Source organism: Xiphias gladius, chromosome 12, assembly GCF_016859285.1.
Source record: "Xiphias gladius isolate SHS-SW01 ecotype Sanya breed wild chromosome 12, ASM1685928v1, whole genome shotgun sequence".
NCBI lineage: Eukaryota > Metazoa > Chordata > Actinopteri > Istiophoriformes > Xiphiidae > Xiphias > Xiphias gladius.
The window spans coordinates 18,955,556-18,982,236 of NC_053411.1; the positions used below are offsets into that span (position 1 = coordinate 18,955,556).

Below are 26,681 nucleotides of genomic sequence, written 5' to 3' on the forward strand. Positions count from 1 at the left end.
GATGGATCAGTATCAGCTAAACTAAAGCCATTCAAGTGTTGATCCTTTCATTACTGAACGCCGCTGTGTTTCATCTACTGCAGCCTGCCAGTGTTGCAGCGCTGGTGGCAAAAGTGCGACTGACTCTGCATTCAGACACTGAGGTTTGCAAAATTCAGGGAGCCGAATATATGAAGGCACACACTCCGCTCTGTAGCAGCTCTGTACAATCAGAGTGGACTGAGTGGTTCTGGAGTTATTGGTATTTTTTATTATTATTTTTTTTTATAAATTAGCAAAAATTTCTGAGAACATGTTTTCACTTTGTTGCTATGGGTTGTTGCGTGTAGATTGATGGGCAAAAAAGGCAGTTTTATCCATTTAAATCACAACACGATACAGCGAAGGGTTCTGAACACTTCCTGAGGCCACTGTTTATGACTAATTTAACTCAACCATTACATACAGTTTGCCTTTGTTTTCAGGGGATTCACAACAGTTTGCTAAAATTAGCAAAATAAGCTCCGTATGGGTGTGTAAACCACTCTGGTAAAGAGGGGACCATGGGGGCCGAACAAAGACGTCACACTCCTGCTAGCTTGTGTTCCGCTTGCTCAACAGCGTGTGCTAAATTGCTCGTACTGTCTCCACTGCTGGGTATCGGGTGCGTAGCGGAGAAGTTTGACGAGTTCGAGTTCCTGAGCGCCGCATCGGACCGGATACCGATACTAGTGCTGGTGCATCCCCGTTGCATTCTGGGTGTTTGTGTGTGTTGGAATGCCAGCCATGTGCGTCTATTACAGACCGTCGGGACGTAAATTACAGATCAGTCTCTCTCTCCTTGTGTCTCACACACACCAGCTGATCAGTGACATGATCAGAGCCTGCTGCGTCTGCATCAGACACCGATCAGTCCACTCTGACCGGACCGCCTGATAGAGGGTTGACGGGCTGGACAATAACTTGCCTGCTGACTGTTTTTTTTTTGTTTTGTTTTGTTTTTTAACTGTGGGAAAGTGATGAATCAACACACACACACACTCACAAAGTAACCATACCTGACAAGGTGTTTTCCCAGGAGAGCAAGACTAGTGTTTAACTGTGTGCTTTTAAAGGCCCGAGGCGAGGGCGTTCGGCATAGACTGACAAAGTCAGAGAGAGAGAGAGAGAGAGAAAAAAACATACATGAGAGAAAAGAGGGTGAGAAAGAGAGAGACAATAGAACGAGAAAAAGAAGGAAAAGAAGGACAGACAGACAATAGGATGAAAGAAGTAGAAGGACAGAGGTGAAAATGGGGCAGCTGTGGTTTCCATGGCGATGAGGAAACACATAACAGAGGACAGGAATGTAAAGAGAGAGCGAGCAGAGACGGAAAAAAAAGTGGAAGCATGAAAGAAAGAGAGGAAGAGAGAGGGGAAAGAGTGAAGGGAGGAGGAGGTGGAGGACTTTCAGGGAGCAATAATGAAAAGGAAAGAGAGAGAGAGGGAATGGCTAGCGGTGCTCGAACGCCCCAGAATGAATTAGAGAGAGAGAGAGAGAGAGGAGTTGGGGAAAAAAAGACTAACAACAGTAAAGAGAAAGAGGAAAGAAAGGAGAGAAATGACAAAAGGAGAAGAAATAATGGAAAAATGAAAATTAAGAATCAAAAGAGGAGAGGAAAAGAGGGGATAACATAACCAAAGTAAAGAGTAAACGAGGAGAAAAAAGCAGCGACAGAAAAAGATAAAAAGAAATTAGAAGAGAGGGTGAAGAGAAATAAGGAGGGACAGGATATGGGGAAGGAGGACAGAAGGAGTTAGAGAGGAGAAGAAAGAAAAGTCAAGTTTTAAAAGGAGAGAATGAAATGGAAAAAGAGAAGACGTGAGTTGAAACAAAAAGACAAGAAAGGAAGAGGGGAGGAAAGAAGATAGAAAATGAGAGAGAGAAAATGTATACAAGAGGAGGGAAAAGAAGAGAAGAAAAAGATGAGAAGGAAGGAGAGGAAAGACGTGAAGTCAATATAAAAAGGAGGAGAAAGAGAGAAGAGTGAAGAAGAGAAGGAAAAATGTGAGGGTGAGGAAAGGAAAGAAGTGGAGAAGAAAATCTAGAGTTCAAAAAAAGAGCGGGACACTGAGCTCGTAACGTGAAGGGAGGAGTTCTGGAGAAGAGAAGAGAAGTGGTCTGAACATAAAACCGGGGATGGAGAGAGGAAACGACTGACGGGGTTATTCTGTTAGAGTGAGGAGAGGAAGAGCGGGAAAAGAACGGGGGGAAGAAGGAGGAGAGACGGAAAAGTGGAATGAACGGTGAAAGTTTAAATCTTCATATAGAGCATATTAAAACCATTAGAATCACAATAGAAACAGTAAAAAGCAACAAAAAATAAAAATGTAGGACGTGAGAAGTTTAAATTACAAAAATGTTGATATAAGGAGTTTGACGCTGACTTTATATGAGCAATAATCGCAGTTCATTAAAATCTAAAAAATAAAATACAAAACAAAAAATTACAACATTAAAATCTAACCATTGATTTTTTTAAAATATACATTTTAATCTCAATATAAATCCAATTATTCCAATTTTATAAACATAAAAAAAGTTTAAGAATTACAAAAAAAACACTGCAAATGAATAAAACAAAACTTTTTTGCTTTTTAAATTTTTAAATTTAAGATTAAAATTTTGGTTTGCACTTTTTATGCATCCGTTTTGTTTTTGTTTTTTTGTTTTTGTTTTGTTTTTCAGAAAAATTTTCAATAATTTTCTAAATTATTGGAAATAAATAATCAGTAAGTAGTACAAAATTAGCAGTAATGTAAATACAAGGGTTTTGTAACTGACAATAAAAAAATAAAAAAAAACCAACAAAATAATATCTGACTGCTGATTTTTTTATAACCTTAAATTTTAATCACAACGTAGAATTTAATAATTTTATTTTTATTATTTTAAGTTAAATTTTGAAACAAAACATTTCTTCTTTAATTCTGTGTTTTTTCTTTTTTCTTTTTCCTTGTATAAATAGCAAAAAACACTTTATTTTATGGTTGTGAGAATTCCAAATAATTCCATAATAATTTCCAAGAAGTTTCCTGGAAAGAAATTTGTAACTTGGTACTAATCATATGGAAAATACAGAGAGTGTTGAATTATTACACTTGGAATCAATTCATTTCAACATGAATGTAGCAGAAACGTTTATGTGAACAAATAATTAATGAATGAAAAAATGAGTTTTCCCTGAACTCACTAACAAAAATCAAAGTTCCTCTGAGAAAAGTATACACTGGATCCTGCATTTCCCATAATGCACCGGGACAGTGTCTCCACCCTGCTCAGTCTGTGACGCAGAATGTATGTTGCAGTAAAATCCTTGGAGTGCCTTTTAAATATCCAATTTATTTTAATGTTCATGCTTTTGCTTTTTCTGTCTACGTCTGACCGTGCTCTCTGATTGGCCGTCCTCAGGTAGGGTGGGCGGAGCTGAATGATGGCGGGTGCGTCAGTGAAGGTGGCGGTACGGGTCCGTCCGTTCAACTCCCGGGAGACGGGACGCAACGCCAAGTGTGTGATCCAGATGCAGGGAAACACTACCTGTAAGACACACACACACATACACGCACACACACACACACACGTTTGTCTTTCTATACATGTCAGGACCCTCATTGACGTTATGCATTCCCTGGCCTACAACGATTCCACAAAATACCGTGAAATTTTCCGATTTTGTCGTTAATTGAGATTCGTTAATTGAGGTGGCAGGCATCGCTTTATCCTCAAATTCAGTTAAATCTAATCGTAATTTCTTTTTTCTTCTCTCAGGGGATGCACAAAGCTCCAAAGCTGTAAATATGTTTTAAATGTTCTGCTCTTTAGTCAATTAATGATTTCAGTTGCGCTCTCTTGCAAAACAAATCCCCACTGGTTTTCTTAAAGGCTTTTCCCCCGTTCTCATAGAGTTAGAGGTTTGCATGTATTAAACAGGCCTCGGCAATCCCAGAATGCTTCTGCCCGTCATTTGACCTCTGAACCTGCTGCTATTTAGACTCTCTCACACACACACACACACACACAGTTTATTAATAGACTTTGCTGCAGCAGGACTGTTTTTAGCAGCCGTGCGTCCGTCTGTTTAGCCTTCAGGTTAGGAGTTGCACTACACGTCCAAAAGTATGTGGACACCTGGTCCTTTCAGCCACGTGTGACCCCAAGGGCGTGGGCATTAATCTGCCTCCGCTTCTCTGGTTTCAGGAAACGCACACCTAGACTAAAAGCGCAGGGGCGTCCACATGCGTCTGAGCGTGTTGTGTATCATTAAACGTAGCTGTACACGGTGTTTGATTATTCCCCTCTTTCATTCTCTCTCTCTTTCCAGGTATCTCCAACCCCAAACAGCCCAAAGATGGAGCTAAGAACTTCACCTTCGACTATTCCTACTGGTCACACACAACGGTGATCACACGCTCTGGCACACACAACATGTAAAAAAAAAACCCTTCATCAGATAAAGCGGGATCAGTAAGAACCAGAGGTGTGTGTTCGTGTCTCTGCAGGGCGATGACCCCAGCTTTGCGTCTCAGAAGCAGGTGTATAAGGACATTGGAGAGGAGATGCTGCTGCACGCCTTTGAAGGTAAAACAGTCTGAACTCTGCTGCTCCTCACTGACCGGGTTTCCGATGGTGCTGTTGTTGTTTGTTCTTAAATATTGATCCAGTTCAACTACATTCCTGGTAAAGGTCTCAACCACTAACACACTCAACCGCCAAACAACACCGTGACCTACAAGACCAATGACACAGAGTAATGATGCTACAGACACCGAGGCTAACGAGGATCACACAGTTATTAATGTTCAGGGTTACGATTCTTGCGATGATGCTAACGATACTGATCGAAATGCTTGAGTTGTGAACATTCGTGTTAATGATTTTAGCTTTGCCTCAGATTGAAACCCTGGTGAAAATGCTACAGATCTCAATGTTAATTCTAATGATTTGGCAGAGGCTAATAAGCAGAGATGCTAATGATCCTGGTAAGGATGCTACAGATGGCAATGTTGGTACGCATCTTTCACCTGATGGTGCGGCTGCCACTCAACATAATTAGGGCCATGACGATAACTGTTTACACCATGTGCTGTACATCTGATATGCAGCTCGACCCAACAGCTGCAAGTCCCGTTTCTCACCTCAAGTATATTTCAGGAGCTGATTTTTGGTGGTGGACAGTTTTGGACAAGACAAGCTGTTCCACTGTTCATTCTTTTCCACTCCAGTAAGATTTTTGTCTATTTTTTCCCAGGATACAATGTGTGTATTTTTGCATACGGCCAGACTGGTGCAGGAAAGAGCTACACCATGATGGGCAAACAGGAGCCTGGACAGGAGGGGATCATACCACAGGTAACAGACAGTTAAATTTGATTCATGTCTCTGTGTCACGGTGCTCTGCTGGCCCCCCCACAGATGACAACATCATGGTTCGGTGTTCCGCATGAGCCTACTGGGCCCATCCTGAACAATCCGAAGCTTACTTTTAATGAGCGGTGGAGAACTGCCGTATCAGCAGGAGGCAGGATAATCAAAGTAACACTGAAGTAAAGCACCAGCAACTATTTTTAATGTCGTAGAGCAGAGATGTAATGCAGCCCGTGCCGATTAGTCACACGCGTGTCAGTCTCCACGTGGTCCTGACGTGTAGAAGCTTTTTGAGAACCACAGCAGGACGTGGGAACGCCTCGATGCAGAGTCATAAATCCACTCTCGATGTTTTTTGTCATTCTATGGACTGATTCTGATCGATGCACCTCTGTCTCTCTGTGTTTAGCTGTGTGAGGACTTGTTTCAGAGAACGGGAGAAAACACAGATCCTGACCTGAACTACTCTGTGGAGGTAAACTCGCTCCAATCTGCAGATCCAAACTGATTTGTTCGGTGAGCATTGATTAGCTGAAAGCCATCTCTCCCTCCTCCAGGTGTCCTACATGGAGATTTACTGTGAGCGGGTCCGGGATCTGTTGAACCCAAAGTCCCAGGGGACTCTGCGGGTTCGAGAGCATCCCATCCTGGGGCCGTATGTGGAGGACCTGTCCAAACTGGCCGTGACCGGATTCACTGACATCCGGGACCTGATGGACGCCGGCAACAAAGCTCGGTCAGTCCTCTCCCTGCGGTTGGATGTCATGACGCAGCATCCAGATAAATCCACAGCTTGAATTTTTTAAACCAAACTAGAAAAGGCTGCATTCTCTGACGGAAATGTACGTGTGCTGTTGTTGAAAATTTGCAGTTTGTTGATTAATCTGCTAGTTATTTTCTCAGTTAATTGATAACGATTTGGTTTAAAGAATGTCAACATACAGCAAAAAAAGTCCATCAGAAGTTCTCAAAGTCCAAGGTAACGTCTTCACGTCACGTTCTGTCCAATCGAGGCTAAAACCCAAAGATATTCAATTTACTATCATAGAAGACTAAGAAAAGCAGGACACATTCACTTTTGAGAAACAGGAAATTTTGTCATTTTTGCTTAAACAAGTATGGTAAATAGTTAGGTGCTTATCAAAATAGTTGCCAATTAATTTTGTCGCTCAACTAATCGACTAATGTTCTTTTAAAATGTAAATTTCTTTGCTTGTGTGATGTAAAAGACTTGACAGTCGAAGTGTCAGATGAAGTCTAAGAGATGAAGCACGTGAACGTTGCATTTTATCAAATCAGAATCCTTTTGAATCCACTTATCAAATCTTTATGAGTAGTTAGTTTGGTGCATTTTGCAGTTGTTTTTTTGACTTTGGTGAAGTGTGTCCACTTGTGAACGTTTAAGCTGGTCCCCACCGTGTTTGTTAACGTCATCGGCCTTTTAACTGGATCCACAATAGAACCGGCTGTCGGATCCCACATTGTCTGCTCTGAAAGTTGAAAAAGAAAAAGAGATGTCAGATTATCTGGGTGTGAGACCTGCCGGTTAAATAGTAAATAAAAAATGACTTGAAGTGTCAGCGGACACGTAACAGGTGAAAGGAGATTAAGTGTAAGTTAATGAAACAGTTGCTTTGGAGCCCAAAATTCAAACAGCGAAACAAGTTTAGACACAAGTTTTTGGGTGGATGCAGAAAGGCATTCTGGGAAACGTAGGAAACCCATAAATATGAGCGATGATTCCCAAATTCGCTCCAATGGGAAAACTCTCTCTTTCTCCACAGCAGCAAACGTTTGGGGTTGTTGACAGATATTCTGGGAACTGTAGTTAATGTAATCTAATTATTTATACCTGTCTGGTTATTGATTACAGGACAGTTGCGGCCACAAACATGAATGAGACGTCGTCCAGGTCGCATGCCGTCTTCACCATCGTCTTCACCCAGAAACGACGAGACCAGATGACCAGCCTGGACACTGAGAAGGTGTGTGGGTGTGCGTGTGCCCGTTTGGTCTCTTTGAGGACCCGGTGTACTCACTGACCCGGTGAGGACTCAGCATCCTTATTGTACCTGTGAGGCTCCGGTGTCCACATGCCGCAGTGCCACCACGCGGTTTTCTAGTGTAGTCTTTAATCAGGATTATGAAGATGAAACTGATAACTTTCTCCTCAGGTCAGTAAAATCAGTCTGGTCGACCTGGCTGGAAGCGAGCGAGCTGACTCGTCGGGGGCAAAGGGCACCAGGCTCAAGGTCAGAGGTCACAAGTGTCATCCTGGTGTGGGCTTGACTAAAATCCGTGATTTTGTAAGTGAAGTTTGCTTTACATTTGCACACAGGAAGGCGCGAACATCAACAAATCTCTGACCACGTTGGGAAAAGTGATATCAGCTTTGGCTGAAATGGTGGGTCGACACACACTTGATATTTATACTCAGGTTAAATATCAGAAAATGTGCAAAGGTGGCGACACTGAAAAATAGGAGAAGATCCTAGTTCCCATTTTCAGTGAAAAATGACAGTTCCCTTCCCTTGTCTGCAGCAGAGCAGTAAGAAGAGGAAAAGTGATTTTATTCCCTACAGAGACTCTGTGCTCACCTGGCTACTGAAGGAAAACCTGGGTAAGTGTAACTGGTGTTGGGAGCAGTTGTATCGCAGTAAAAATATCACACGCAACCGGTTGCGTTGAATCAGAAAGTACCAGGAGTCATATTAAAACCCTCATCTCCAGGACTAGTGGTGCAGTTTCTTAAATCTGTGGTACCAGGTCTGTTACTAGAGCAAGCTTTACAGAGAGTAGCAGTATCAACAACAGCCGCGCTAGGACTGATAGAACCAGGACTAGTAGCAGCGGGGTTGGCAACACGAGACGATACCGTAGTACTGGCTAGTTCAACCGTGGCTAAGAATTTGAGGGCTGAGAGTAGCAGAGCTAAAAGGAAGGAGTTGGTAAATAACATTAAAGTTTGAACGTATGTCTGCTTCAGGAGGAAACTCTCGGACGGCCATGATTGCTGCTCTAAGTCCTGCTGACATCAACTACGAAGAAACACTGAGCACTCTGAGGTCAGACATTGATGCCTGTGGAGTGTAATCTATCGGCTTTTGTGTAATTTCACCATGTGTAGATTACTGGCGTAAACGTCCTTTAGCGTAATTTGCTCTATTGCAGTCTGTAGGTGAGCCAAGGAGGCTTCCAAACGGATCCACGGTAAGGCCGAGATATACCCCGTTGAATCTAATTTAACTCGGTCTCGTGCGGTTCCAGGTATGCCGACCGCGCCAAACAGATTCGTTGCAACGCTGTGATCAACGAAGATCCCAACGCCAAACTGATCAGAGAGCTGAAGGCTGAAGTGGAGCGACTGAGGAACCTGCTGTTCTCTCAGGGCCTGCAGGAACTGCTGGATAATGCTGGTATACACAAACACGAACAGTGTTGTACACTCAGAAACTATGAATCCTTTAAGCGACTGGTATTTCTGCTGCCGACTAGCGAGGGCAGCGACCTTTAATTGTTTGGTCGACTACTCGCACGCATCCCGAATATAATCAGATACAACCCACTGGTATTTGGGTAGATGGTGTACACATTGCAATAAATCCATTGAAAGTTGTATTTACACGTGATAATACATTAAACCGGTGTTCACACTGGCGCATAGGCATAATAATATAGGCACAACACTAGTACACGGTACAATTAATTCTACTGGTGTACACGTATAATAAGAAATACATTTCAGTGGTATACACGCATCATATCGTATATGGTAAACTGATGAACGCACACTATAATGAATATATTGTACTTACTTTTTACTTTTCATGTGTGCCGGTATCCACATGGCACTGTATATATGTGATATTGGTGCATACACACACTACACACCCATGTTCACATGGAATGCAGATCATTCATACTCTGATAAACTGTATTTCATGTGGTGTGTGTGTTTATTTAAACATGGTATGGATGGCATGTCTATGTGATGTATGCTTAGAGGCGGGTATTTACGGACAACAGCAACTGTGCGTGTGTGTGTGCGTGTGTGTGTGCGTGTGTGTGTGTGAGAGAGAGAGAGAGAGCAGATATTTACAAGCTGTTCTTTACATAACCAGCATAGCAGAGATTCCTTCTTCTTAAAAAGTGAAACATGACTCTGATGCTTCTCCCCCCCTCTCTAAAAGTCAACAACAATGGCCCCGGTGGTGTTGCAGGTGGGACCCCCTCCCCGCTGCAGCTGGCACTCTCAGCCAATGGGCTCACAGCTAAGAATTGCTCCGCCCTTCCAGGTGACTGTCTGCGTGTGCCTTTGTTTTCTGTAGACAGCCTCACGATACAGGCTTTCCGAGGCCCACGTTGATCTGTTAGCAGTATGTGATCTAGTTTATTAGGTTCGCCGAGGTAAAACTAATGAAGTCTAATACAACAGACCTGCAGGAAATCCTACACACATAGATTCTTCCTTCTTTCTGTTTCTTCCGTTCTTTTTTCTTTGCCTGTACCTTTTTTCCGATAACCCTTGCTATTATCTGTAATTGTTTCCTCCGTTCTTTTCTTCGTTTTTTGTTTGTCCTGAGAATTCCTAACGCTCCTTCTGATCTCCCTCGATTTTACTTCTTCTCCTTCTCCTTCTTTTCCACCTTAAAAACAACATGCTCTGAAAATCACATTCATTTTCTTGACCAAATGACTGTTGAATTCAATTTTTTTCTTTTTTTCTTTTTTTTCGCCTCTGCAGCTGCAGTCGAGCTGGCGTCTGCAGGTGACGTACCTGCTGACCCTGACCACCTGATCGAGGATGGAGAGGAAGGCGAGGAGGCCGTTGCCACGGAGACCATCAGTAAAGAGGAAGCGGCCGAGAGACTGCTGGTAGGATCAGAGTCCGATACCCCTGATAGACTAAATCGGAGCTTTGAAAACCCCTCGATTAAGCCGACCACATCTGTGTGTGTGTGTGTGTGTGTGTTGTAGGAGACAGAGAAGATCATCGCTGAGCTTAACGAGACGTGGGAAGAGAAACTAAGAAAGACAGAATCTATTCGTCTGGAGAGGTAACATCGCCAACGTTGGTTTGTTTCCTCAGTAACTCTAGTGGTAGGTTGGTTAATGCGGTTGTGGCGTTAGTTTAAGTTATATTTTAGTGGGTTGTTTTACCTCTGCTTGGAGCTATGGCTGTGCTGTTGGTCAGGTTGTTGTAGTTTTCTGTCCATCTTGTCTTTAGAGTTTAATGGATAGAGTTGATAAACTGCTGTTTAGCTGTAGCTGTTGCTTTTCAAGTTCCAGTTGCGTTTGTCCAAAAATGTCTTTGTTCAGGCTTGGGGCTGATTCACAATTTTAGTTGATTTTTTTTGTTGTTGTCATTTTTCACCAAAGACAAAAACTAAGCCCTTCGAACCTGTCATCATTATGCGTATTGAAAAATCCCTCGCTTCAGACTGTCAGCACCAGATGCCTCAACCAAGTAGAACTCAACATCCACTTTAATAATCAACTTCGGCCCAGATAGAGCAGGAGAGCTCGATGTACGTCTCAGCCCTAGTTGCGATGGTCATGTTCTAATTGTCAGTTTTGCCCTGTCAACACCTTCGTGCTGCCCTTCAGTCTGAACTAAACTTTGAAATAAAACGATGGAACCGCCACCGTTATTAATCAGAAGGTGTTTTCTGCCCCTACGAGATCATATAGAAGAACTTTAAACTTGAAACCTTAAACTGTTGCAGTGAATAACTTTCCCATTCAGAGTGAAATCATTTCATTGAGCCACTGGGACTTTGCTTGGGAGGGGGGAGGTTAAACACTTCGCCGGGCGCTGAAGTAGAGTATAAGAGGGACGAGATATTTTAGACGCCCGTGGTTCTGGGAGTAAAAGTCCCATTCGTCTGTGCCATTGACAGTGTTAGTGACTCAGAGCTCAGCAGATCAGCATTAAACTCTGCTTGTTCAGTCATCGGCTCAAATTATTACCAACTGCGATAGAAAATAATCTGGGGCTTTGATTAACCCCTTGACCGGCTTCTTCTCCATAGCAACGTTGCCCGAGGCTCATGGGCGTTGTAGAATAATGAAGACTGGGGGCCGTAAGATAAAGGGGGGGGGTATTGTTGAGAGAAGATTTTCAGTGGTAAACACAACGAGAGAAAAGCTTGAAGTTTGTGAGGGACGTGATGGTTGATGTCAATAATGAAACAGATGTGTGTCTCCCTCTCTCTCTCTCTCTATCTTGGTGTCTCTCGCCCAGAGAGGCCCTGCTGGCAGAAATGGGCGTGTCCATTAAAGAAGACGGAGGAACGCTGGGTGTCTTCTCTCCTAAAGGAGTGAGTCTCCATGTTACATCAGCCTTTTCCTCAGTGACACTATAAATTATACTGTTAAGTTTGTCTGATGTTGCGACGCCTGCAACACGCTGGCTCTGAAGTTTAAAGGTAAGTTAGGTGGATTTATGACGGCACAGCCTGACACCCACTGCAGGACCCGACGGGAGGCCCTGGTTCTGTTCCGTCCTGTGTGTAATGACGGTTGTGGCTGGAACTTTAAAGAGCTTAGTCGTGTTAGTGGGACTGATATGTTAATGTACATACTGACCCATTTCTCTGTCTCTTATTAATGTGTGTGTGTGTGTGGCAGACGCCTCACCTGGTCAACCTGAATGAGGACCCTCTGATGTCGGAGTGTCTCCTCTACTACATCAAGGAGGGACTCACCAGGTCAGAAACTTTGCTTGAGTACAGTTTATAGTTTAATGTAAAAAAAACTGCAACAGTTTTCTTATTGATTGTTTTATCAATGAGCTGTTTGGTCCGTGAAACATCAGCAAACGGTGAAAAATGAATCTAATGATTTCCTAGAGCGACGCCTTTAAATAGCTCGTGTTGTTCGACCAACAGTCAGAACCAGATGTTTCACGACCTTCGTGTAATTCAGTTAAACGCAACTAATTTTCACACTGGAGAAGCTGCAAGAAGGAAAGGTTTTGGATTTCTGGTTGACAATGAATTGACTGAAGTGATTAATTGAAATAGTTGCAGACTCATTTTCTGTGGATTAACTGATTAATCGGGAAATCACCAGCTGGGGAAAGGGAGAAACGGCCCCGGGGTACGTATTAGTCTGACGGTTATGTCCTTATCGATTTATAATTAATTAATCATTTAAATTAAGACCAAGGTGTTGTCTTCAAATGCCTTGTTTTGTTCGTCCAGCAGTCTAAAACACAGATGTTCACTTCACTGTGATACATACAGGAGGATTAGCAAATCTTCACGTGTGAGAAGCTGTTAATCCAAAAAAAAAAAAAAGATTTAAACCGTTAATCAATAAGCAAAATGGCCAGTTGATGTCCAACAAATTGATTAAGTGAGTGATCATTGTATCTGTAGAGTACTGGTTGGTTTCTGGCTGTCTGGGAAATAAAGAAACTGCCGTGTATAGTCAGTAGAGGCCCCGGGGCCCCTCAGGAGGTGAACCCGGCCCTGATGGTTTCAGCTCTAGTCTGCGTTCAAAATTCTACCTGAGTAAAAGTACGTAAGTATTGCAAATGAACTGTACTTAAAGTACCGGAAGTAAAGGACCGGCCCCTCTCAGACTGTTTTCTAAAACCCCCAAGTGCACGCAAGGTCGTTATCTCCCAAAACCAGGTCGGTTGTCAGAACTTCGGGAGCTGTGCCCCCCCTCTCCGTTGGCTGCAGCCTCATCAGTCCTATTGGTGACCTCACGTGAATCCCTGCCACATGACTGAAAACACCTGTGTGGGCGGGCGGGGCCTCTAATCTGTAATAAGGCATCGTGTCAGATAAATGCGGCGCCGTAAAAAGTGCAGTATTTCCCCCTGAAGAGTGGCGGAGCGGAAGCAGAAAGTGGCATAAAAGGGGAATACACAAGTAAAGTACCTCAAAACTGTACCTAAGTACAGTACTTGAGTAAATGTACTTAGTTACCTTCCACCACTGATGTCAGTATGAATCCTAAGCTCACTGTGAACTAATGATGCGTCTCTCTGTGTGTTTCAGGGTTGGACAGCAGGATGTGGACATTAAACTGTCCGGTCACTTTATAAAGGAGATTCACTGCGTTTTTGTCAGTGAGACCAATGACCAGGGAGAAGGTGAGACACCTACCTGTCTGTCTGCAGAAGATTCACTTCATGCTAAATGAAACGTGCTCGTCAGGCGAGTGATTAGTGACGCCCAGCGTCTGGACCGGGAGTTTCGAAAGCCCCCGTCCTGTGTTAAGCTCGCCCTCTGGTGGCCAGACGGGAGCCACTGCAGGGCCACAGCGGGAGCGTTGTTTCTGCTGTACTACGATGCAGCCGCGACAGTGAACAGCTGGCTGCTGCTGTGGTTGAGTCTGTGATGCCGTGAACATGTCAACGTTAGCTGAGAAAGCATAGCCCAGCCTCACCGCGTGTTTGTACCGGGTACGACAGGCCTGTTCTCAACAGGCAGGTTCCCTCTTTACAAACAGTCGAGGATGCGTGCGCAGCACTGAGGCAGAAAATGTTTCCACTTATATATATGTTGTATTATGCTAAACGCGGCTAAACACTAAGTTAACTGCACAGGTAGACAGAAACGACCCGAGTGTGTCCAAAAACAACCGACTGCACGGGTTCAACTTAAAAACACGATTAACGTCAGTATAAAAAAATTCAGAGCTCAGACTCATTCTGCTTTTTATATTCCTAACATCAACACTTATGAAAATCAATCTGCCAGATGTGCTGCATTAATATAAAAACTCATGTTCGAGATGACTGCAGTGTAAACAGGCAGAGTTTCGGTCCCGACAGACTGTGTCAGTACAGGATTTGATCCGTTTTATTGACACATTTTCCATCCAAGGCTTCAGCCTGCTCCTCTTTAGCAACATTCATCAAACAGCCTCAAACACACAGTAACGGCCTGAGCTGTCTGACTCTAAAACGCTAGTTTATTCCTGCAGCTTCAGTGTAAAACATCCACAGCTTCATAAGATCCAGACCTGGGACCAGATCTCAGCAGCTAACAGCTGACTCTGCTCGCTGAACGGGCTGGTTTCCTTCCTGAGATCGTGAGCACTTTCCTCATGTCGACCCCCCCCCCTTGAGCTCTTTTTCTGGCCCACGTCTGTTCTGCGTCTCGCTGTATATTTACATTGACGGTTGCCTGTGGAGCTTCCGACCGCCGCGAGACTGGGTCCCTGTTTTGGTTATGTCGGGTCACGTGACACTCAATCCCACCGATGGTTTCACGTCATCTCACACGTGACGTCGCCGGGAAACCGATCTGTTAACCACAGGGGCGAAGCACAACCACATCAGTTCACTGCAGACACACAACTCCTGCGTGTCGTTAGTGTTACTCCCATTATAAGCCGACGTTGAAGGTGCGAACGGACAGCACTGATTCATATTCTTGTTTTGGACACATACATAGCACTCATCCTCCATTTTCTATACCCTCGCGTTGTGGTTGTTAGCACCCGGGGATATGTTTATGCCACGAGCTCCAATCCAACTGTTAAAAAAAAGTCCTTTTGCATAGGTTTGGCGTTCAAAAGGATGCCTAGGTACGGGGCTCACTAGCTGCCCTGTAAAACCTTAGAACCTAGAGATATAAAATTTAAAGAGTTTTAGAATTCACATCTTAGTAGGTTCACTGTAAAACCAAAACATTTAAGTGCAGTTTTATTTATTGACGTTAAAAAACAAGCAAAGCTGTGTATTCAGTGTCATTTATTTCCATGGAGCTAAATAAATGAAGAAATTCATGCTTCTACATTCAATTTAAGCCTTTACCAAAGTTCTGTGGTGTTTCCATGACAAGTTGCCAAGCATTAAATAGAGGTGTGTAAGATCAGGTGGAAGTAGGCCCAAAGCAGGTGGAAGACGTTGAGTGCGTGTGTGTGTGTGTGTGTGTGTGTGTGTGTGTGTGTGTGTGTGTGTGTGTGTGTGTGTGTGTGTGTGTGTGTGTGCTCAGTGAGTGACTCTCTCTCTTTTTCTCTTTCTGTAAAAGCTGCCAGGAAATCTGTCAGGTATTGTGTAACAGTCACTTCTACTAGTTGCCATGGTGACGTCACCTTCATATTCACACCCATGTTCCCCGTGCCCCCCTCCCCTCCCTCTCTGCTGTGTGTGTTTGTCTGTAAACCCATCTGTTGTATTCTGTTGTTCTCCGTCCTGAGCGTCCAGAAATCAAAGTGCACGGTTTTTGTCCTGACTTCTGTTTGTCGGACTCTGTCTCTGCAGTGGTGGTCACTCTGGAGCCGTTGGTCGGGGCAGAGACGTACGTCAACGGGAAGCAGATCACCGAAGCTGTCGTCCTCAAACAAGGTAACCACACTCGGGGGGGTTGAACCCACAACCACTACACCGCAAGCGCGGCGGCACATTAACGGTCCCTTGACCCCAAAATATGCTGACGTCAGACAGTGGGTGAAAGTTAGTTTAAAATGAGTTAATCAGTAGTTTATCAATACTTTTTTACTTCTCTGTAGATAAAAGAAAAAATACATTTTTTCTATGAAAATGTTTAATAGAAGCAGCAACTGCAAAGTCGTTGTATGAACTCACAACCTCTCCCTGGAAACAAATCTAACATCTGGGCTAAATGAATAATATTCCTGACATCAGAACACAGAAGCCAGTCGCTGCTCTACATCCTGTCCCCGGCAGTGTGGGCTGCCGTCTCACTCAGAAGTTCTACCAGAATCTGCTCAGTTTTAGGATACGTGACAAATTAGGTGAAACAGCTCACGCTCCCTCCGTTGCTAGGTAACCGCATCGTGATGGGGAAGAACCACGTGTTTCGGTTCAACCACCCGGAGCAGGCGAGGCTGGAGAGGGAGCGCAGCGTCACGGCCGAGCAGCAGGGGGAGCCGGAGGACTGGAACTACGCTCAGAAAGAACTGCTGGAGAAACAAGGCATCGACATCAAACTGGAGATGGAGAAGAGGTAGAGAGCAGGAGACCAGAGGACTAGTGCATAGTCCAACAGCTGTAATAATGTGACAACTGGAAAAAACCCCAGTTCCACTCTCTGGACGTAGCTTCTCTGTTTTATATCATTGTAAATTGAATATCTTTTGAAGCACGGTTAAGGCATCTGAAGACATCATGTCGCCCTCTGAGAAACAATAGTTTCAGGAATTAGACGAATCGTGAAAAAAATTCCAAACAACGAGAATGTCGACAGCGACTGATTCGAAAAGAGAAATGTGACGTTTTTTTCATATTAAAGACGAGAAGAACCTGAGATATCAGTGTTGTTTCTTGATAGAGACACTTTTGTAAAGATTGACTGACAGACTGGTGTGTGATACAGACTGCAGGACATGGAGACTCAGTACCGTAAAGAGAAGGAGGAGGCGGATCTGCTGCTGGAGCAACACAGGCTGGTAGGTTTCTGTTAGTTGGATTTATAGCAGCCTTTCTGGTGGCTAACAGTGAGTCTCAAACCTGTGTGTGTGTGTGTGTGTGTGTGTGTGTGTTCAGTATGCTGACAGTGACAGCGGTGACGACTCAGACAAACGCTCCTGTGAGGAGAGCTGGAGGCTGATTTCCTCCCTGAGAGAGAAACTACCTGCCAACAAGGTACTCACGCCTGTCTGCTTGGTCTAGATCAGGGATTTTCTGACACTGAGGGGCTACAGCTTCAGCCTTGTGTTTTTTTAGCCTCTATCTGTTCACCTTCAGTCAGACTGTCCCGTTAAAAGCTGCTGAATCATCTGTAACCAGCTCCTGTTCTCAGAGTAGCCGTGGGCGTTCAGACAGCTGTCGCTGGGTCACTGTGACACTGAGGAAAACTTAAAAACATTCTGTATGAACGTCTGCAGCTATAGGAAACGTCTTTCTTCTCCGATTTCTAAGCGGGTTTATAAAAGTGGATTTGTGGTAGACATCAGCGATCGTGACATTCTCAGCAAGTGTAAATCTCACTGAATCTACAACTATGTGTCCCACGTCTGAATGTTCAGATGGGACTGAGTCATGACTCTGAGGAGGAGGACGGTATTTGACACAAATTGCACCAGTCAGTCTCTAAGTGTTTTAAAGTACCTTAATCTCCTCTGTGAGCTGTGTGTCACTGCAGCTCCACCTGTCCATTTCACCTCGACACTATTTTGACTCATGTCCCTTCAGCCCCGGGGGAGGCTCCTCACTGTTTGGTCTAAATGAATAACCGCTTTTTTTTACAAAATTGCAAATAACAAATGAAAAAAAGTGTAGTTTTCATATCATCAGCCGATTTTAATAATAGCTCACATAATTCAGAGGGTTTCAACAAGCTGCAGGAGGTGAAGGTCTTAGTCAGTTGTCAGTTTTTTGTCCCGTGTCACCTGCAGATTTACGCAGCTGTAGTTAACGTTAACTCTGTGGGTTGCTCTCTGCGTCTCTGCTGTTTGGCCAAAGAGGGTTTCAACAGATCAGTCTTAGTATTTCCTTAATGTTTGCGTTTGGTCCTCAGGGGCCACCGTGATTTCATCGTATTCGCAGGCTTGCTGTCTGATACCTGTCTCTGTCTCACCTGTCTGTCTCCAGGTGCAGTCTATAGTGAAGCGTTGTGGACTGCCCAGCAGCGGGAAGAGGAGGGAGCCTCTCAGAGTCTATCAGATCCCCCAGAGGAGGAGGATCAGCAAAGACCCCAAACGGGTCACCATCGAAGACCTACGCATGCAGGCTGTCAAAGAGATCTGCTACGAGGTCTCACATACACACACACACAGAAAACAGTCGAAGTCCGCATTGGTGGACATCACTCTTGTGTCTGTGTATGGTCAGAGGTCAGGACATGGTTAGCTTAGCTTAGCATAAAGACTAGGAACAGAGGGAAACTGATCATTTTTAAAAATGAATGAAAATGTAACATTAAAATGACAGTTTGAGCTTTTCCTGATTAAGAAATAAGCAAATCAGTGTTTTTTCCAAAATGCTGAATGAATCTTTTGAAAAACCGGCGGGTCGGATACAGAGCTGGACGGGTACTTTATTTAGGATGGTCTCTGGTTAAATCGTCATTCAACCAAGGCAACGTATGCATCACTTAAAAGCAAAAAGCCTCGCAGTTCCATCGCCCGGACAACAGCTGCTTATTGTGTAACGGGGGTAACAGGGAACCTCACATCTTAGCCTGTTTACCCTGCTTCTCTAAATGTTAGTATCGGCCATAGCATAAACTCCAGAAGGTTCAAGTTCAAGAAGACCTGAAAAGGGGTTCAAGAGCTGTTACTGATTTATTTTGGGTCATTTTGGGGGATTTGTTGAAGGGGGGACTGTAGTTTGTTATTAGAGGCAGCAGCAGCAGCTAGTGAGGAGAGCACAAGTCCTCATCACGGTGTGAGCTTAAGAGTTAAGCCAGAGCCAGAGATGAGTTTGGATGATAATTACAGAAAATAAGTGGTTCAAAGATGAACTCGTCTTTTCAACCTTCTCCTTCCTTTTTCCTTTCGAGGCCAGGTTATCTTTTTAAAACACCTGCCATCCCCTGTAAAACCAGTAGTATTTGTACTTTTAAAGACCTTGTTTTTAAATGTGCTCCCCTGTGTGTGGCGCCCCCCCCCCCTCAGGTGGCTCTGGGAGACTTCCGTCACTCCCGTCAGGAGATCGAGGCCCTGTCCATCGTCAAGATGAAGGAACTCTGCCGCATGTACGCCAAGAAGGACTCCAACGAGAGGGAGAGCTGGAGGGCCGTGGCCCAGGACGTCTGCGACACCGTGGGCATCGGAGAGGAGAGGAGCCCCCCCACGGAGGAGGGAGGGGGAGGAGGAGGAGGAGGAGGAGGAGGAGAGACGGGGGAGGGAGGAGAGAAAGGAAAAGTGTATGACCTGAAGGCTCACATCGATAAACTGACTGACATTTTAGAGGTGAGTGATTCTGCTCAATCGTAGTGAGAAGGGAAACGTCAAGTCCACAGGCCTTAACAACCACATCAGAACATTTAGAGGAAACCGCCAGCAGGGAACGTATTATGTCATGTTCTAAAACTCCCGGCTGAGCCCCGTGAGTCTCGTTCTGTTCAGCCAGATGTTGACAGGCTCAGGCCTCAAGGTTTCCTCCAAAAAGGTTTGAAAGTCTCCAATTTCACGGTCAAAGGTCTCTACATTTTTTCTGCTCTGTCATAGGCATAAATAAATCCTAAGTTAGAAAATGCTCCTTCAGTAATTTTGGCAAAACGTGGGTGGGCGAATCCCCAAGACCCCTGACCTTAAATTAGTCATCTTTTAATTGATTCATCCATCCCTCCATTTCCTGCTGCTCATCCAGGTCCAGGTCGTGTTTAATGATAAAATAATGATAAGAGAGGTGAAACGATTAGTCGATTCATTCATTGGTCAATCAACAGAAAAGTAACTACTTTGATAATTGAGCGCCAAAAAAACCAAAACGGACGTTTCCAGATTCCAGCCTCTCAAATGTGAGAATTTGCTGCTTTTCACACTCGACGGAAAATCGTCGGGTTTTGACCTGCTGCTTGGACTTAACAAGGTCATCCTCAGCTCTGTGAAGCTGTTATGGGCATTTTTTCACATGTTTTCTGATGATGCAGATGAATCAATAATGTAATTACCCGTTAGTTGCGGCACTAAGTTATATAATAAATGAATATAAATGTCAATTTTGACGTTTACTTCACATTGCACTTGGTAAATAATTGTCGGGCTTGGTTTTTATTGGTATATTTCATATTTTGGGCGTATGATTGAGAAACGGGTATTAATTTCCACTCTATGTGTTATTAAAAATTAAATTAAATTTAACTGTGTAAACTTGACATGTGGACCAATGTGGTGGACCAACCGACAGACAGAATCATCCTGAGATTTAAAATAAAACCAGCTGCGGCTTTATTCTGTCACACGTGAGGTAACTCTCGATGAAATAAATGTCCTTCACTCTTCCAGGAGGTGAAGCTGCAGAACAACATGAAGGATGAGGAGATCAAAGCTCTGAGAGACAGAATGATCAAGATGGAGAGCATCATACCTGTCCAGGTACGTTCGCTGATCACCTCCTGCTCCACCTCCTAGTCGTCGGTCAGCAGCTGCTCTTTGAATCCGCTTCTGTTTTCCTCGCCTCCAGGACGACGACGTGAACGGCGAAGGAGGCGGGTCTCCTCAGAGAGACGGGCTCGGGCTCGGCGACGGCCCCGACCTGCCGGAGGTCCGAGTTCAACGGCTGATGGACGAGGACCCGGCGTTCAGGAGAGGACGCCTGCGCTGGCTGAAACAGGAACAGCAGCGAATCCTGAACCTGCAGCAGCAGAACATCACCAAGAAACTACGCGGCCAAAACCAGAACCAAGGTCAGTGGAAGAAATCACGATACCGACACCCAACCTTCACAAATACATTTTTTATTTAGATAAAATTTTAATTTTTATTCACAAATAAAATGTTTTATTTGTGAAATACTTCATTAGAAATAACCTGCTTATGAGGAGCTAAATCGAAAGCATTAAACTGATTCAATAACTGTCTGAAGCTCCATTCAGATGGAGTGAAATCTTCACTGTGCTCATCGTTCAGGACAACGATTTGTCCGGTGAACCCTGGTGAAATGACAGGATCTGGGTTGTGATATGATTCAGTGTGACGTCCACTTCCTGAGGATATCATGATCTTTGATGTCCCTCCATAGTAAATCTTCCTTCAGTATCACAGTGACCCAGTGGCAGTTATCTGAACGTCGACGGCTACGCTGCAAACAGGAGCTGATCACAGCCGGTTCAGCAGCTTCTAATGGGACAGTTTGAATAAACGGAGACAGATAGCTACATTACAACAGCACATTTGACGAGCTTCTCCGGGGTCTTGATCTCCTGTTGGCTTTAATTTTTTCATCGTCCTATTGGTTCCCAAACAGGCCTGAATGTTGGTGTTGTCATGTTTCCATCTGTCAGATCAGCAGAAACATTTTCGATTTGACAACTTTCACACTGAGCTGATCAAAAGCAGCAGAAGGGAAAAAAAAAAAAACAGCGAAACTAAATCCGTGTGTGTGTGTGTTCAGTCTGTCTGATGTCTGTCTCTGCCTCCCCCCTCCTGCAGGTCAGAACTCCCCCACTGTCCCCATACACCTCCCAGGGACCGGCCGCTTCATCCCTCCACAGGAATGCAAGCTAAAGTTCCCCTTTAAGAGTAACCCCGCCCACCGGTTGTCATGGGGACCAGCCAGCGCCGCCCTGCAGGCCCTGGGTCTGGGGGAGGGAGGAGAGGGGGGGGAGCAGAGGGAGGAGGGAGGAGGATTAGCAGGAGTTGAGGGTAAAGGTTCTCCCTCTCCTCCTCCTCCGAGTCAGTCTCCTGCTCTCTTGCCCCTCCCCTTCCAGGCCCCGCCCCCTCGCATGCGCACCCCCAGCCCTCATCGTGCCTGGCAACAGCGTAACCAAGGAAACCAGGGTAACCAGGGCGGCTTCCACTACCATCACCAGGGCAAAAACCAAAACCACCAGCACCGCTACCGCCGCAACTCTCTGGACAGCTCCACCCACGGCAACAGTAACTACGACAGCGACCAGCATCATATAGGCAGTGGGGGCAGCGGTCACCAGGGGCGACCGAGGCAGAGGAGGGGGGTGTCGCCTGGGCCAGGGGGGGAGAGAGGAGGAGGGAGAGGAGGAGGGAGAGACAGAGATGGAGGCTTCAATTATAATCAACGCCAGCACCATCAGTACCACCACCATCCCTACTACAACCCCCACAATGCACCATTCCAGCCAGGACCTCACCCCAACTACCACAGCCTGCCACGCTCCGGGGCACCGCCCCCTCCTGCTGACATGTTGCTGGGTGCCGGGCCACAGCCGGGGGGGTGGGGCTTCACCACCCCTCCCAGGATGAGACGGCAGTTCAGTGCACCGGACCTCAAAAACAACAAGGAGACCCCCATCTGACCTCTGACCTCTGGAGGTCTCTGATTGGCTGCAGGACACTGGTGTGGTCCTGATGCTGTAGAGAATAGGGTGTGTGTGTGTGTGTGTGTGTGTGTGTGTGTGTGTGTGTGCGTGTGTGCGTGCGTGCGTGCGTGTGTGTGTGCGCGCGTGCGTGTATGTTTGTGTTTCAGCACTTTTACTATTTTGCGTCAGCCCCTCACACACCAACTAACATCACACATCCTGTATCTTCAATCCTACTGTGTGTGTGTGTGTGTGTGTGTGTGTGTGTGTGTGTGTGTGTGTGTGTGTGTGTGTGTGTGTGTAGCTTCCACTTAGCTTCATAGCGACACTGTTTTTAGGAAAAGTGGATTATTTTATTTTTTGCTGTTTGTCAAACAAGATCGAGGTTTATCATACAATGATTTAGTGTCATTGATTTTGTTGATCGCTGATATTGATTTATATTGGGGTCTTGATCAGTCGTGTATAACAAGGTGCCTTAAAGCTGACGTGTTAGCTCATGGGGCTAGCGCCTGTTAGCAGAAGTCTCCTGTTTTTTTCTTTCTTTTTTTTTTTAAAGATTAAGTATGTTGGTTTGGTCTCCTGGGCAGGATGGGCGTTTGTACCTACATGTACTTGAGCTTTAGCTCCTCTGTTTTAGCCGCTATTAGCCCGGGAGGCTAACTAGCCTGATTCAGCCCGAGAGGCCTGTGCTAGCTTGGGCTAGTCAGTTAGCCTGAGCAGGGAGCAAAGGATGACTATTTAGCTTTTCAGGCTAATAGGTTATGTGGTGAAGTGCTACACAAGTGGCCTAGCCTAGCCTAGCCTAGCCAAGGCAGCATTCATGTTATGGGGGAATTACAGTCACTACGACCTCGACATTAACACGGCAAACATCCTTCCTTCTGCTTCGTTTTTTTAGTTGTCTATCTCAGTTTGTTTGTTTGGTTTTTTTTTGTCCTGCGCGATCAGGGTGTTGACTTATACGTCGGCGTGGGGGTCTACAGAACATAATCAACTGTTTTTGTCTGGAAAAAAGGCAAAGAGGACCTGCTGTTGTGATCGACATCAGCCAGTAGTCACTGTTTGATATTTCAGTTCTGACATTTTTCTGATCGGCCACCGTGTACGACAGCACGGATGTATGCATGTCATGAAGTGACTGTACGTCGGGTGACATTTGAACACACACGGCTGAACCTTTCTACATGTAACGTTGGAGAAAATGTTCCTTGGAGCTCGTATTTACTGTCTCTCCCGTGTGACTTGAATGCTGCATTGCCGAGTGCTACAAACCAAAGAGAGCTGCTCTGTGGCGCCTCCTGCAGGAGCGCATGGGGCCTAAGGACACACTGCTGTACAGACGGAGGGCGGAGAGGTTTTAGAGGAAGCTGTGAGGAGAGGAGGAGGAGGAGGTGCTGTGGTTGTCAGTGCTGACGTGAGAGACAGACTCGCATGTTGAATCTTTTTAAAGCGTTGTGTGTGTATATTTGAAGTGTATCCTGACTTATTTGTTTTTACGAAGATGAATCTATTTTAAAATAGGCTGCGACGAATGAAACGTGCTCACGGTGAGCTCACTGTCTCTGGCAATCGTGGGAAATGTAGAAAGTGATACCTGACATGTGATGCATCATGGGAGATGTAGGAATCATGAAACGTGATGGATTATAGTTTATGTGTAAGCAAGGAACCCTGGGAAAAGTAGTAAGAGACAGGTGGTGTATAAGAGAAGTCATAGAAGACGAAGAGTGAGACACTTGAAGAGGAACCTGAGATACAATAAGCTTTGTTTTTAAGATGGTGAGAGACGTTACGACATGTTCTGTGTGATGTGAACTTCCTCCTGTAAGGACCTGACACTACTTACTATTTATGTCCACACCGAGAAGGGACGAGGAATAAACTGCTGCCTTCCTGAGACGTCAGGAAGATGGAAACTGTGGCTTCCTACCCTTTGAGTCATATGATGTTGCCTTTAAGGACTTTAAGGACTGCGACAGATGCTTGTTCTTATTATACTCGATTGGTGTTAGTTTTTTCTTTTCTTTTTTTTTAATGCTGCCACTTTTGGGCTTTTCTTCATCCAGCTGCGTCCGACTGAGCTTTAGCACAGATGTTTAATCCTGTAAATAACGATTCTGTTCATTGTCAGTTACTCAATTAACGTCAAAAAACAGAGGGAAAAAAAGTCCAGGGCGTCATCTTCAGTCAAACAATCATCAAAAACCCAAAGATTTTCAGTTTAATATGATATAAAACAGAAAAGCAGAAATTCCGCTTGATAAATTCCTGGAACGATTTGATTATCAAAATGTATTAAAATTCACGTTTGTTCAACTAATGGTTTCACCTCACGGGGAGGTTTTTTTTTTTTTTTCCCCCCAATTGTTTTCTTTTTTTTTTTTCTGTTGTGTTCACTGAATCCCTGAAAATATAGGAAGTTGTAATTACAACCGACTCGCCACAAATTTCCAACTTCCTACGTCAAGCTGAACGCAGCCCTGGTGTGTTTAACGTTCCCTGAACGACGACACGTTCACCGTCAGGAGGAGCTCGGAGTTAGCGGCACTGCCTGAACCCCGCCCACACAGAGCATGGCATTGTGGGAGATGACAAGTGGAGCTTTTTTGTGCTCCCTGACTTCAAGACCTTTTCACAAAAAGGTCAGAACCACCCAATGAGAGCTCTCCCTCCGGCCGCTTAGCCAGTCAGGAAGGGAGTTGCCACGATGACGATGACAAAACAACAGGAAGTGATTGTGATTGGCCTGAGAAGCGTGACATCAGCAGAATTGTATTTTCCACCTTGTTTTGTTCTGCTGTCTCTGGCATGGACCAGTCACCGGACAATCTCGATAACCTGCTGCCACCGCAGGGCTTGATGGGAAACGCTGTTTCCTCCTATGTTTATGATTTTTCATTTTTCTGATGTTTTTTTTTTTTTTTTTCCCCAATTTCCAGCGTGGGCCTGTGATTGGCTGTTTTTTTTGTTTTGTTTTTTTCTTTGTGTATTCATTTTCTTCCTGTCCTGAGTATTTTAACCCCGCCTACGTGTTCGACCTTTTCTTTATGATGTCATCACGTCATCAAAACTATTATTAATATAATTATTATAAAGTTATGTGTCATTAATATTGGGTTTTTGTGGATGCTGCTAAAGGGAGCCTCTTGCCCTCATGCAACTGCCTGAGTGTGTTCGTGTGTGTTTATGTGTGTCGGTTGTCAGTCGGTGTGTGTGTGTGTGTGTGTTTCCTGGTTAATTTAGAATCATAATCTAAAGTTTGTTTTACTTCATAAAGCTGAACTTATTGTTTTTCTTCTAATCGTCCGTTTACTGTTGTTGTACTGGTGGTTAGAGGAGGAGGAGGAGGAGGAGGAGCAGGGGCCCGGGCTGGGGCGGGTGGGGGGATGTTGCCACGGCAACTCGACTGGGCAGAATCCCAGAACGTTATAGGACTCCTCTCGCTGACTGGCCCCGCCCATTCCCTACACCTCTGCTCCAATCACATCCTGGGAATCTGTGACGTCGCAGCATGACGTCACCTCCGGACTGTGGAACGCAGGTATGGACATGACGACATCGTGGTCGAACCCTCCTCCTATTGGCTCAGAGCCCCTCAGTTGATTTTCTGTCTGTGTTGAGGTGTTGTGTCCGTTGTTGTTTTTGTTGTATCAGGAACCAATCTCAGGCTCTACCTGCAGACAACATGATGGCAATAAACTGTCAATACGAATGAAAAACTAAACACGACTCGCCTCCTGCTTTACCGGGTTTCCCGCCGCAACCGTGCCAACGGTACGGTGGCCGAGAGAGGTCAAGCGCTGAAAGAAAACATCCTGACTTTAACAACAAAATACAGGGAGAGAGTTTAGTCCGCTGGTTCCCAACCAGATGATTCATGGGAGAGGACAGAAGAAGGACAGTTCTGATTCACAAATGTGGATTCATTTTTCAGACTTTTTGTGGAAGGGAAGAGTTGATCAAATGAAGCAATCTGAGAAGTTTAGGTGGGACAGGACACGTCTCAGATGGACGAGCCTCAGCCAGACACTGCTTTTTCATGAAAGGTCGGAAAACACTGGTTTAATCTTTAAGAAAGCGTTTTATTTTATAAGCTCATGTTTTTAACGTAAAAGTCATGGAATATGTGCAGGGCACTAAAATGTACAATCTTCTCCTTACTTTGTACAATCAAAGAAGTGTAACGCAGCAAGAAACGGAAATACTCGTGTAAAGTACAGGTAGCTCAGTCCAGGAGTAAATATACTCAAGTTACATTTCACCACTGACAACTACAGAAAACATCTTAACAACCACACACACAGGATAATGAAGAACACTGCCAAGACGTAAAGGTGGTACAGAACAGTTTGCTGGTGAGATTGATGCTTCATCAGGAGTGTTTTAGTTTTACAACAAACACTCGACACCTGCACCCATTTTTT

General features: G+C 44.8%; 1 protein-coding gene across 2 annotated transcripts in view; it reads left to right on the forward strand.

Moving 5' to 3' along the window:
• The window catches only part of kif1c (kinesin family member 1C), a 38,884-nt gene extending 12,903 nt beyond the window's left edge, over window positions 1-25,981 (forward strand). The window contains exons 2-28 of one of the 2 annotated variants that reach the window (XM_040140684.1): window positions 3,431-3,558; window positions 4,341-4,417; window positions 4,519-4,597; window positions 5,268-5,368; window positions 5,793-5,858; window positions 5,941-6,119; window positions 7,257-7,368; window positions 7,558-7,635; window positions 7,722-7,787; window positions 7,925-8,003; window positions 8,370-8,448; window positions 8,651-8,799; window positions 9,574-9,678; window positions 10,128-10,258; window positions 10,361-10,440; window positions 11,628-11,703; window positions 12,014-12,093; window positions 13,396-13,490; window positions 15,612-15,695; window positions 16,137-16,317; window positions 16,687-16,759; window positions 16,857-16,955; window positions 17,904-18,065; window positions 18,929-19,225; window positions 20,264-20,353; window positions 20,442-20,664; window positions 21,410-25,981. In XM_040140684.1, the coding sequence (XP_039996618.1) occupies window positions 3,450-3,558; window positions 4,341-4,417; window positions 4,519-4,597; window positions 5,268-5,368; window positions 5,793-5,858; window positions 5,941-6,119; window positions 7,257-7,368; window positions 7,558-7,635; window positions 7,722-7,787; window positions 7,925-8,003; window positions 8,370-8,448; window positions 8,651-8,799; window positions 9,574-9,678; window positions 10,128-10,258; window positions 10,361-10,440; window positions 11,628-11,703; window positions 12,014-12,093; window positions 13,396-13,490; window positions 15,612-15,695; window positions 16,137-16,317; window positions 16,687-16,759; window positions 16,857-16,955; window positions 17,904-18,065; window positions 18,929-19,225; window positions 20,264-20,353; window positions 20,442-20,664; window positions 21,410-22,251 (3,792 nt within the window). In that variant the 5' untranslated portion in view covers window positions 3,431-3,449 and the 3' untranslated portion in view covers window positions 22,252-25,981. The remainder of the gene's footprint in view (window positions 1-3,430; window positions 3,559-4,340; window positions 4,418-4,518; window positions 4,598-5,267; window positions 5,369-5,792; window positions 5,859-5,940; window positions 6,120-7,256; window positions 7,369-7,557; window positions 7,636-7,721; window positions 7,788-7,924; window positions 8,004-8,369; window positions 8,449-8,650; window positions 8,800-9,573; window positions 9,679-10,127; window positions 10,259-10,360; window positions 10,441-11,627; window positions 11,704-12,013; window positions 12,094-13,395; window positions 13,491-15,611; window positions 15,696-16,136; window positions 16,318-16,686; window positions 16,760-16,856; window positions 16,956-17,903; window positions 18,066-18,928; window positions 19,226-20,263; window positions 20,354-20,441; window positions 20,665-21,409) is intronic. The other variant, XM_040140685.1, reaches the window with a different exon arrangement.
• Window positions 25,982-26,681: the final 700 nt, after the last annotated feature.